Genomic DNA, 11,927 nt, shown 5'->3' with positions numbered 1-11,927 from the left:
AAAGATAGACATGAAGCCTTGAATGGTGGTTCAAGGGTTAAAAGTATCTGATTTTGATCACTGAATAATGTCCCAAAGTGACGATCTTTTGAGAAATGTCAGGTCTTCATCCTGCTATGTCCTGGCTTCTGGAAGGAGGTTGCTAGGAATCGTAAGGTTAGCAACCAGATTTCCCCACCCTGCTTCCTTTCTGCCATAGCAGTCTTGGGCCTGCTCAGGTAACAGGATGCCTCTGCCTACTGAGAGAGAAGAACCAATTTTTCTTGATTTGGTGAGAACCAGACAGGCTGTTTGTGTCCAGGGTTGGCTCTGCCTCACTCTCTCACCCTGCCTCATTCTCTCTGTCTGGATATCATGAGAGGTGGAATTTCTTAATTCCATGCCCAGCTAAATTGGGGTGGAGGGCAGACAGGGTCTCTTATGTAGCACTGGCTGTCCCAGAACTCTATGTAGACCAGGCTGGCCTCGAACTAACTGCCTCTGCCTCCTGAGCGCTGGAATTAAAGGAATGCATCACCAGCACACACAGTCACAGGTTTAGCTGAGAAAAGCTTTAACTAGTTTTGCCAAGAATTAGTCTTCCTCCCCACCCTTTGTCTTTGGATAATTATCCCTGGGAAAAGGCTCAGTCGTGACTGCAATAGATACATATACCTTGGGAGAATCAATCGTAGTGTTAAAAAGCAGTAAATTCGGTTTATGCCAGGTTGTGTTTGTAAAATGAAGATAGCCAGTCTTCGGAATCTGGAGACAATAAAAGACTTCAGTATTTCAAAATTTACAACTGGTTTCGACAAACAGCTTTGATCTCTCGAAGCCTGCCGAAACAATCTAACTAGGAACAGGAAGACTTGCAGAGACTACAATTCCCGTGATACTCAGTGAAGCAAATGAATGGGTGGAGTGTAACACGACGCGTGTTAGCGCAAGCAAGACGCACTAAGGCCGGCGTCGGCCCTCTCTCTCGAAGGCGGTCGGTAGTTGTAGTTTTGCTAAACCTAGGGCGGTCTGATTTAGCAGCTTGAAAGCTGCAGGGGCTGACGGGACTTGTAGTCACCGCTGGAGGCCAGCGCGCAGGCGCAGCTGAGATCGGGGCGGGGCGGGGCGGGAGCACTGCAGTGAAAGCCGAGGCAGCGGACAGGCGAGCAGGGGGCGGGCGGACATCTTGGGATCCGAGAGTGGCCAGGCCGGCCTTTTGGGGGCTGCTGACTCCAGGTGAGCTGGGAAGCTGGGCTTACGTGTCCTTCCGCCGGGCCAGCGAGGGCGCCGGGGTCGCCTGCCGTGCCCTGCACTGCGCCGGGTGGAAAACTGCCCGCACTCGGGAGTGGCCTCAGCCTCCAGAGCCGGCAGGGAGCAGACGGCCGGGCGGGGGTGCCTCGGGCGCGATTGCAGCGAGGGCGGGGAGCGACGCCCTCCGGCGACCCGCCGGGCGTCTCTGGGGAGAGACACGGGCCCGAATCCTTGAGCCGGGACGCCGCGCGGCGCCCCCAGCCCTAGAATCCTGACAACCGCTCAACCCTGAGGCTTCCCATCTCCCCCATCCCCCCCAGGACAGTGACATCTCCTGGTGCCACTCCCTTGGACAGTGACAGGTCTCGAACCTTGCGATATTCCTTGCTCCTGTTTACCCCCACGGCTCTCTCCCCCCAGACCTGTGACAGCCCCCGCATGCCGCCCTGCCATCTCCCCGGCCTGGATATCTCCTCCCTCGGCTGAGAAAACCCCACCAGCTTCTCATGCCTCACGAACCTCAGAGTAGGCCCTGTCTCAGCTTTCCCTTTTTCTGCTGTCAATCTTCGCCGTTTTTTGCTCCTCCAAAGCTCCTATGACCTTTGCCTTAGGAGAACTTCTTTAGGGGCGTCCACGGCCGTGCTTGCTGCTGTGGGGTCACCCTAGTATATTGCTAGCAAGCACAGCTAGCCGTTCTCTTAACTAAATATCCCATTTCTGTCCAGGACGGACACACACACACACACACACACACACCACACACACACACACACACACACACACACACACACACACACACACGCCCGACCTGCGGTTTTAGTGCCCAGAACCATCTACTGCTTGATACCTGTGGACTTGGTCCTTTGCTCAGGACTCAACCTCCATTTTGCATTTTTTTTTCCTCTCTCAGCTTTGGAACTGTGAGATTCGAATGAGTCCACCACCCTAAGAGACTTGTCATTGGTCTTGGGTTTATTTTCCAGTTTCAGAAAGAAGGTCTGTTAAACTAACCCCTGTGAAATTAATACCTGGGCTAATCCAGAAAATCTAGAACCAGATTAACCCCTTTTCTCAAACAGTCTAAATTAGTTTTGACCCAAATAATTTGGACAGTCGAGGCACTCTGTTATCCTTGACCATTGCTGATAAATGTCAGGCCTGCCATGAGTTACTGGTAGATCTGGAGTCACAGTTTAGATGGCAGGATTAATGCTCCACACAGACCTTATTTGAATTGCACTTTGAAATTTTGAAAGGACAGTGACCAGAAATAACTGTGAAAGGGAGGGGCTCAGAGTTTAAGAGTACTCACTGCTCTTCCAGAAGACCTGAGTTCAGATCCCAGCACCCCGTCAGGTAGTTCACCACGGCTTGCACATCTAGCTTCCACACACACAGCGTACACACCGGCATGTACATTCGTGGAGGTAAAAATTCATCTTTTTTTAAAAGAACTGTAGTACGCAGCTTGGATCATTAAGTGTGGTTTGTCTGTGCTGGGGCCTCTGCTCCTTTGCCTGCTTATCTCACTGCCTGGGAAAGATGTGCCTGCTTCAGCCACATTCCTGGGTCCATGTTAGAGCCTAAGGGCCGCCTTTCGCTCTCCTACCCTCCACCCTCCTCACCCTGCACACCCTTTCCTGGAATGTGTAGACTTCTAGAGGTCCATGCCCTGCTGCCTTCTTGGAAAAGTAGTGCTTGCTCTAAAGGTTCTGCCTGGTGGCCGTCCCAGGCCCAAGCCAGCTAGAGTAATTCCTACCGCCATTCCTGCATCCGCAGGCGGCCGCCTCAGTGACTCACGAGTCTGAATGAGACTCTGCACAGCAGGAGGTTGAGAGGAATCCTTGCTGAGCGCGGCGCTGTGAAGGAGGGGGGGGGTTACTCTCTGCTTCAGCCCTCAGAAAAGGCTGGAAGAAAATGGCCTTCATCCCGGGCCCCACACTCTGAAATTGCTTTCTCCTATCCAGTGTGGAATAAACAGGAACTGGGGCCTAGCTGAGGGGGAGGGGCTTCCCTGGGAGAGCTGCAGGGTCACTTGCTAGAGGACTGAGTCAGAAAAGAAATCCAAGCCTGTACAGCCCCGACTTGGGCAGGGGCTCTGAAGGTTTCCTTTACCCTGCCCCCATCTTTCCTTCCTAGGTCTGTTCTCAGAGCAATGGGTCACAGAGACTGAGCTGCCGCCATGATTGGAGGTTTATTCATCTATAATCACAAGGGGGAGGTGCTCATCTCCCGGGTGTACAGAGATGATATCGGGTAAGTTCCTTGGCTGAGCATGCTGTGCCCCAACCTCCCGATTGCCTCAGCCTGAGCATGCAATATAGCCTGGTCCCCATTAGGCATTGGCCTAGCAGCAAGGCTCAGGCCCTCGGAATGACACCCCCAACCCCCAGGCTGAGGAATTCCTGCCCTTCCTATTCCTGTATCTTTTAGGTATAGATCTGGTTGCTAAAGATGAGTGCTTTTTCCCAGTCAGATTGATTCTTCCTTGCAGGAGGGAGCACTATCTCCAGTGGGTGTAATTAGTACCAGGGGTACTAAGCTATCTAAATCTTGCTTTCAAAATGCTTCTCATATTGAGAGCCTTCCCTCAATCCCTGTCAAATCCTCTTTGGTGTGTTAACTCAGCTGTTTTCGGGTGTCCTGGGCCCTTCCTGGTTGTGAACAGGTTCGAAGCGCTCTATGGGGGCTCCGTGTCCCGAGTCCCTCAGACCTTACAAAGAGCTCACTAGAGCCTTGTTTCTCTCACTCTGCCTCACACGGTGGCTCTTTGCTGACTGAGAGATCCTCGCTGCTCTAACCCGAGGCTAGGCTCCTCCAGTACTTCCTACCTTGTGATTCTTTCTCAGATCGCTTGAGATAAACAGTCAGAATAGACCTGTCCTAGCTCTCCTCTTTTCTTGTCTCCCTGGCTGATGGGCTAGCCTGGTGTGGCACCTTGTGGCTGTATCCATTGTTTGGTGGTAAAGCTGAGCTAGGCTTTGTGGCAGTGCCTAGCCTAAGTGAGCCTGGCTGGTCCCGCCCCTTCCTGTTCCTCCCACCTCGATGGTTGATGCTACGGCTAGGCCACATGAAGCCCTGCATGCCTCGGTGTACGCTCTACCTGGTGCCTGTCTCGTGTGCTTCCCCGCCGTGGTGGTGTGTGCTGCCCACCGCGGCGAGCTGTGTGGGCGTGCGTGCTGTGTGTCGTCTAACCCTCTCTCTCCTTGCTGTCACTCTCCTCCTCTTGCTGACGTCATTTCTCTCATCCCATCTCATTGGCTGATGTAGCAATAGGTAAGCAGCCTGTCACGCTGCCACTCAGGTACAGGCGGGTAGCGGGTCCTGCTCCACGGAATGGTTTTCCTTCATCTTTTTCCATCCCCTGAGTTTCTGGAGTTGGAGCTCAGAAAAGAACTGGGTCTTACAGTCCATAGCCCCTTCTCACCCGATAGAATAGTCTTCCCCGAGGTCACTCTAGCCTTGTCCGGCTTTCAGGGGAGTCGCCTTTCCCACTATTGGGTGGGCCCAATAGAGAGCTCTCTCTCTTCAGGGTCTGGAACTTTCTGGAAAGCTAGAAAGGTGACAGCTGGGGTATATCTGGGAAGTTGAAGTCAGGCCTGGAGTCACTTCCCCGGCTATAAGAAGGATACCCTCGTCGTTCAAGCCTTGACTCTAAATACATGGAGGGTGGAGCTGCCAGCATCTGTAGGTGACCTCATGGGCTGCGGTCTGCCTCGATGCTGAGCAGGCTTTTGGCATCCTTTCCCTCAGGAGGAATGCAGTGGACGCCTTTCGGGTCAATGTGATTCACGCGCGGCAGCAGGTGCGCAGCCCGGTCACGAACATCGCTCGCACCAGCTTCTTCCATGTTAAGCGGTCCAACATCTGGCTGGCAGCCGTCACCAAGCAGAATGTCAACGCTGCCATGGTCTTCGAATTCCTCTATAAGATGTGTGACGTAATGGCTGCTTACTTTGGCAAGATCAGTGAGGAGAACATCAAGAACAATTTTGTGCTCATCTATGAGCTGCTGGATGGTGAGGCTTTTGGGGACTGGTGGCCTTGGTGGGGATTAAGCTAATTGGGAGGGGTCTGGAGACTCCAGCATACTCGGAACTTTGTTTACCGAGCCTCTGGTCTCTTAGGTGATGACCTCTGCCCTTGATACATCCAGTCCAAACCCAGACCTAAAGGCTGTTTTGAACACAGAAATAGGCCAGCCGTGGGGTGGGGAGTTCTGGGCTTCGCTGGGGCTGGGAACCTGACTGTGGGCTTTGGCAGCTGAGCCGCTGTTCTAGTCTTTCCTCTGCAGTTTGAGCCTTGGTTCACACACTCTTCCCAGCTCTCAGCTCAACACTGCAAGGCCTGGAGAAGAGGAAGTCTTGGAGGTCCCTTTGGCTGTGCGCTTTCCTCTCCTAGAGTCTGGCTGGCTGCTTCCCCTTTAACAACATCTGTTTTCTGGAGAAAATGAGGACTCATGATTTTTTAGCCTCTTACGCACTGACCATGTGACTCTTCTGTGATTTTTTTTTTTTTTTTACATTAAAAAAAAGCTCTAGGCGGGCGGTGGTGGCGCACGCCTTTAATCCCAGCACTCAGGAGGCAGAGCCAGGTGGATCTTTGTGAGTTTGAGGCCAGCCTGGTCTACAGAGCGAGATCCAGGAAAGGCACAAAGCTACACAGAGAAACCCTGTCTCGAAAAACCAAAAAAAAATAGTTGTATTTTCTTATGAAGAGCAAATCATAAGCTGAGTGCTCTCAGCTGGAAGGCCTTACTGCAGATGGTTGCACATAAGCCTGAGAACCTGTACTAGCCAGGAATACCCAGGCCAGAGGAAGGACTGCATTGAAGGAAGGAGCCTTTGGTTTTCTCTAGAGGCTAGTAATTCCCTTCTTTTTATTCTGTTTTTTGTTTGCAAGACAGGTTTTATTTTCTCTTTGTAGCCCTGGCTGTCCTGGAACTGACTCAGTAGACCAGGCCAGCCTTGAACTCTGAGATCCACCTGTCTCTGCCTCCGGATTGCTGGGATTAAAGGCATCGGCCACCGCCACCCAGCTATGATTCCCTTCTTTTTGCAGAGATTCTGGACTTTGGTTACCCACAGAACTCAGAGACAGGTGCACTGAAGACCTTCATCACCCAGCAGGGCATCAAGAGTCAGGTACTCGGACTGTACGGAACCCAGGGAGGGCACCCACACTCCTCTCCTCCCCGTTGGTCTCCAGCTTTTCCTAGCTGACTCATGAGTCTGCCCAAGACAGGAAGTGCTGGCCTCAGCCTCCTGCCGTGCCTGCAGGCCTGTTTTGCCCTGGGTAGATCTCCTACCCCAGAAGCTGCCAACTCAGCTTCTCTGTTACCAGGAATACAGCTCAATTGGTTTCTTCTGCACCGAGGGCAGGGGGTGTGGCTGCTCAGAAGAGCACGTGGGTTCTCCTCTGGGCTCAAGCCTCATAGCTTTCCCTTTTTTTTTTTTTTTTTTTTGCTTACTGTGCTGCTTCCTGTTGTGACCTTGCTGGCTCCGCGGCCTCTAGCATCAGGTAAGTTGTTCCTTCACGTCTGCTGTTGTGATTTCGCTCTGTACTCCAGACCCGCCCTGTAAAGGTTGTGAGGCTGAGTGGGTGACAGAGTAATGAACAGGAAGGAGAGCTTTCTTATGATAAGGTTGGAGTGGGGAGAGGGTAATGGAGAGGAGAGGAGTGAGGTCACTGGCCACCTTTACCCCATATAGACAAAAGAAGAACAATCCCAGATCACCAGCCAGGTGACTGGGCAGATCGGCTGGCGGCGGGAAGGGATCAAGTATCGGCGAAATGAACTCTTCCTAGATGTTCTAGAGAGTGTGAATCTGCTCATGTCCCCCCAGGGTAAGTGCCTTCTCGTGATGAAACCGAAGGGCCAGGGCAGACCCTGGCCTTTCTGCCGGCTTAGCTGCCCCGCCCTCCCTGTTTCTCTCTTCTGTCACAGGGCAAGTGCTGAGTGCCCATGTGTCAGGCCGGGTGGTGATGAAGAGTTACCTGAGTGGCATGCCTGAGTGCAAGTTTGGAATGAATGACAAGATTGTCATTGAAAAGCAGGGCAAAGGCACAGCGGATGAAACAGGCAAAAGGTACTGAGTCTGACGGAGCTCAAGGGAACAGAGATGGGTAGGCCTTTGAGAGTCGAGCACGACCTAGGAAGCCACAGGTTCCTCTTGGACTTCATTTCTTCTGGATTGCTAACTGTCTATCTAGATCATCCAATGATAAGACAGATGAAGGGACTGCCAATGTCCTCAGAGAGTAGCCGCTTTGTTTGGTCCCCAGCAGCAGGGTTCTCGGGTGCTCCGGGACCTGAAGGCCCTCCCTCAGCTCAGACTGCAGGACAGGGAGTCCCGAGTCAGGAAGCTGTCCCATATCAGAGTGGCTAGCCTGCTGTGGCCTGGTCTCTTAGTCTGGCACATACTGTACTGTGAGCGCTCTGCTTCTGTTTACAGCGGGAAGCAATCAATTGCCATTGATGACTGCACCTTCCACCAGTGTGTGCGACTCAGCAAGTTTGACTCTGAACGAAGCATCAGCTTCATCCCACCTGATGGAGAGTTTGAACTCATGAGGTGCTGCTGGGGTGTGAGGAGGCAGGGGCACACCTGGAAGAGGTGGGGGGAAGAGTGGGACTAGCCCTGTGGTGTCCATCTGTTCTCTCCTCCCAAAGATACCGCACTACCAAGGACATCATCCTCCCTTTCCGGGTGATCCCGCTGGTGCGGGAGGTGGGGCGCACCAAACTGGAGGTCAAGGTGGTCATCAAGTCCAACTTCAAGCCCTCGCTTCTGGCCCAGAAGATTGAGGTGAGGCCAGGAGACTTGGAGAGGGAGAACTTGGCTCGGGGAGCAGGGACAGGTGCTCTTAGGCCTTCCCAGAGCTCACTGACGCGTGTGTTGCTCCTAGGTGAGGATCCCAACCCCACTGAACACGAGCGGAGTGCAGGTGATCTGCATGAAGGGGAAGGCCAAGTACAAGGCCAGCGAGAACGCCATTGTGTGGAAGTGAGTCTTGAGGAGGCCAGGCCAGGCTCGAGATGCCATAGTGTGTCTTCTCGTTAGGTTTCACCTTCTGTCCTCCTCTTGTGTGGATTATGGGGTGAGAGAGGTGCTTGTATTGTCAGCCTTGAGAGAGAGGGAGTGTGTGTGTGTGTGTGTGTGTGTGTGTCTATTTTTCAAAAGTATTTCCCACTGGCCCTTGTCTTGTGTCTGAAGCATACAGTCTGGGTAAGGGAGAGCTCACCCATCCATCTAAGAAGAAATAGAAGCCCCAAGTACTTAAAGGTGTAACAAGTAGTTCTCAGGGTCCTGATCTCTCATCCTTATCCTGGCACTCTCATAAGCTCGCAAGCCCTTATTCCCTCTCCCCCTCTCTCTCCATGCTTGAAATAAGCAATCCCTACTTTAAAAATTCTCCAAACTGCTACAGGCTCCTACTGCCCCTTCCTTACCCTGTGTTCCTAGGATCAAGCGCATGGCAGGCATGAAGGAATCACAGATCAGCGCAGAGATTGAGCTTCTGCCCACCAACGATAAGAAGAAATGGGCTCGACCCCCCATCTCCATGAACTTTGAGGTATGGCCGAGGAGGGGTCCAGTTCAGATCAGTCTCCGCCCCTTAGGGATGAGTAAGCTGGGCCTCCATTGAGAATTGTCTTGAGTTGATAGACCCATCCTCTTTACTCTTAATAGAAGTTGAAGTTTAATCTAACAGAAAGCTTTGACTTCTCTTGACCTGTCACAGAACAGTTCTTGAGAAACATTTAGATTGTTGGAGAGACAAGAATTTTGTTAGACAAGACAACAAGCTGGCTTTGCTTTGTGTGGATGAGACTTGCAGTTTTTTTTGCAGTGCGTAGTGTTGACAAGGATAAGTGTGTTCAAAGGTAGTTTCTGGTTACCTCCTGACAGTTAGAAATGGTTAGCATCTCAGCCGGGGCCTTCTTCAGACCTGAGATGATTCCTAGTGACTCTCCACTCGGTAACCTCGGAGTGGGCTCCCACCTGAGTGCTCTTCTGTTGCTTCTGGACCCAGCCATTCCGAACCCCCTGTGGTAGATGAGGGGCTGACCCATGGAGCTTGCCAGAGTAGAGCTGCTCTGATAGGAAGGCCGTGTTCCTAACTGGAGCTGTCCTCTGCCCAGGTGCCGTTCGCGCCCTCCGGCCTCAAGGTGCGCTACTTGAAGGTATTCGAGCCGAAGCTGAACTACAGTGACCATGACGTCATCAAATGGGTGCGATACATTGGCCGCAGCGGCATTTATGAAACCCGCTGCTAGCTGCCCGTGGCAGCTGGCCACCTCCCCACCCACCCTTTTCCAGAAGTCCAAGGACCCCAGTGACCACTCGCCAGTGTCCTTCCCCCTCCTGCTCTGCTGCCTTCCCTTACACCGGCCCCTGAACATAGGTCTCAGCCAGCCCCAGTGGGACTGGTGAGGCAGTCCCCGGCTTCTGGGCAGGGTGGTTTTGGAGGCTTCTCTTCCATCTGTCTGTCCTGGCTTAGTGCCAGGCCCTGAGTTTTGTGACCAAAGCCAGGTGGCCCCCTCTCCTTTCTACCCTCGTGGCCACACCTCTGCAGCGGGAAGGTTGACTAGCCCTCACCTCAGAGCTCCCCCAGAGGCCAGTAACAGATTCCCAGCCCTTAGCCCCTCTCTGCTTTGGGATAGTATGCTTCGTTTTGTACACGTGTGACTTCGTCCAGTTAGAAACCCAATAAACTGTAGAGTGGAATTGTTGACTAAGTGTTAATGGGGCTGTCGGGGAGGGTCTGTGGGACCCTGGCTGTCCTAGAGCTCTCTGTGTAGACCATGTTGCCTCTCCCTCCTGAGTGCTGGGATTAAATGCTTTGTTTTGTTTGGGTCTTGTCACATGTAGCCCTGGCTGACCTAGAACTTACTGTATAGACCAGATTGACCTCCCAAGTGCTGTTATTACAGATATGTGCCTCCACTCCAGGCTTTGTTTGCTTTGAGGTGGGTTTTCATTGTGCAAGCCCAGCTGGCTGCATTCAGGATCCTCCTGCCTCCACCTCCTAAGTGCAGTGTTGCAGATGTGCAGTTTTCTAATTAGCACACACCAAGGAAGATTTGTATTGGTTCTCGCAACTGTCCTGAAAAGCTGATGTTTCGGCTCCATCCGTCTCTCTGTTAAGCTAGGTTCCAGTCTTGCGGTGTAAACCGCCAGAGGAAAGATGTTTCTTTTCCCCGTGCATCCTGTCAAACTCCTCTGGTGAAAGCCTTCATCCCTCCAGAGTCTCCAAGGGCTTGTGTGTTAGGACAGAGAGAGAGAGTAGGGTTGCCCTCACCAGTTACAGCTTGCCAGGTTTCAGCTTTTTTAAATGGGTATCTACTAAAAGTAAATTTCAAGCATAAGCAGAATAATATAACAAACCCCACATCCTGTCACCCAGCTTCAACAGTAATAAACGAACTCATGGCCAATTCTAGTGTGTAACTTAACCTAAGGTAGCCTATAAAATTTCTACAGTTGCATCAGGATCCAGTTATGGTATCAGATCCCCTGCAGCTGGAGTTACAGGCGGGTCATGAGTTGCCTGACATGGGAGCTAAGAACTGAACTTGGGTCCTTTTTAAGAGCAGTATGTGCTCTTAACTACCGTTTCTCTGGCCCCTGATTGGTTTGGTTATTTACGTCCTTGAGTGTTTTGCCGGACCACATGCATGCAGTACTCTCTGATGCCAGAAGGGGGCATTGGATACTCTGAAACGGTGCAGTCATGTGGGTTCTAGGAAACAAACCCTAATCCTCTGAAAAAGCAAGTGCTAGTGAGCCCCAGGGATCTTGTCTCTGCTTGCCCAGCATGGGGATTACAGGTGTGTGAGAAACGGTGTTCCTCGCTTCTAGGGTACTAGAGACTTAAAGCAAAGCAGTTTATTTTTTTACTTTGCAGAATCTGTCATCAGCCTGGAGAAGAGGCAGACATGGCTGCCTGGCCCTCTGATTTGGCACCAAACAGTGGTTTTTAGAGTTCCTGATCAAAAATAAATAGATAATAAAAATCCTGCCCTTCCCCCGCCCCCAGGCTGATATTCCAGAGAGTCACAGTCTCTCCCATTTTCTTTTCTAGCAAAAAAAAAAAAAAAAAAACCCCCTCCTCCTGGGTTGGAGGTCCTTCCTCAATTTCCTGTTATGTAGCTGACTATGTACTTCTCAGCCCTCAGGTAAACTGAAAGTGCCTAAATAGCAGTTAATCTCTGCAAGCCAGGGAAAGCAGGGCGTCTTGCCTCCTGCTTACTGTGACTCTTCGATGAGCACTGAGTACACCTTACACTGATATAGACCACAGGGACTTGTTTCTTACAGGTGACTTTTATTTGGATCAAACTCAGGTCCTCAGGCTTGCAGAGATGACCCTTTGCTAAGTCATTTCTCCAGCCCCATCTGTATTTACTGTAAACTGGTTATTAGATAGCTGGTTTTGTAGCTGTGGGTGACTTTTTTTTTCCTTCTGGGACAAGGTCTCTCTGTGTAGTCCTGGCTATCTTGGAACTCACTTTGTAGACCAGGCTGGGCTCGAACTCACAGAGGGTCACCTTTCTCTGCCTTTTGAGTGCTGGGGTTAAAGGTGTGAGCTACCACTGCCCAGCAACCTTAAAGTCTTGGTCCTATCACGGCCTCCTGATGTTAGGGTTACAACAAGCCACCATGCCCAGTTTTATGAGGTACTGGGGGTCA

The 11,927-nt window shown here is 51.8% G+C and overlaps 1 protein-coding gene across 2 annotated transcripts; it reads left to right on the top strand.

Moving 5' to 3' along the window:
• The first annotated feature begins 1,108 nt into the window (after window positions 1–1,108).
• On the top strand, window positions 1,109–9,962 carry Ap2m1 (adaptor related protein complex 2 subunit mu 1). 2 transcript variants are annotated; one of them, XM_028857541.2, is made up of 13 exons: window positions 1,109–1,215; window positions 3,370–3,486; window positions 4,501–4,506; window positions 4,984–5,249; window positions 6,292–6,374; window positions 6,745–6,750; window positions 6,942–7,077; window positions 7,178–7,319; window positions 7,686–7,805; window positions 7,904–8,039; window positions 8,140–8,237; window positions 8,697–8,808; window positions 9,377–9,962. In XM_028857541.2, the coding sequence occupies exons 2-13, from the start codon at window positions 3,413–3,415 to the stop codon at window positions 9,509–9,511; spliced, it is 1,314 nt and encodes a 437-aa protein (XP_028713374.1). In that variant the 5' UTR covers window positions 1,109–1,215; window positions 3,370–3,412; the 3' UTR covers window positions 9,512–9,962. The 2 variants fall into 2 exon arrangements, with proteins under 2 accessions (XP_028713374.1, XP_028713376.1); XM_028857543.2 differs by lacking the exon at window positions 4,501–4,506.
• The last annotated feature ends 1,965 nt before the right edge of the window (window positions 9,963–11,927 follow it).

The sequence above is a fragment of the Peromyscus leucopus genome, chromosome 12, assembly GCF_004664715.2.
Source record: "Peromyscus leucopus breed LL Stock chromosome 12, UCI_PerLeu_2.1, whole genome shotgun sequence".
Taxonomy (NCBI): Eukaryota; Metazoa; Chordata; class Mammalia; order Rodentia; family Cricetidae; genus Peromyscus; species Peromyscus leucopus.
The sequence above is the reverse complement of the archived record's forward strand: the minus strand, read 5'-3'. Positions and strand labels throughout refer to the sequence as shown.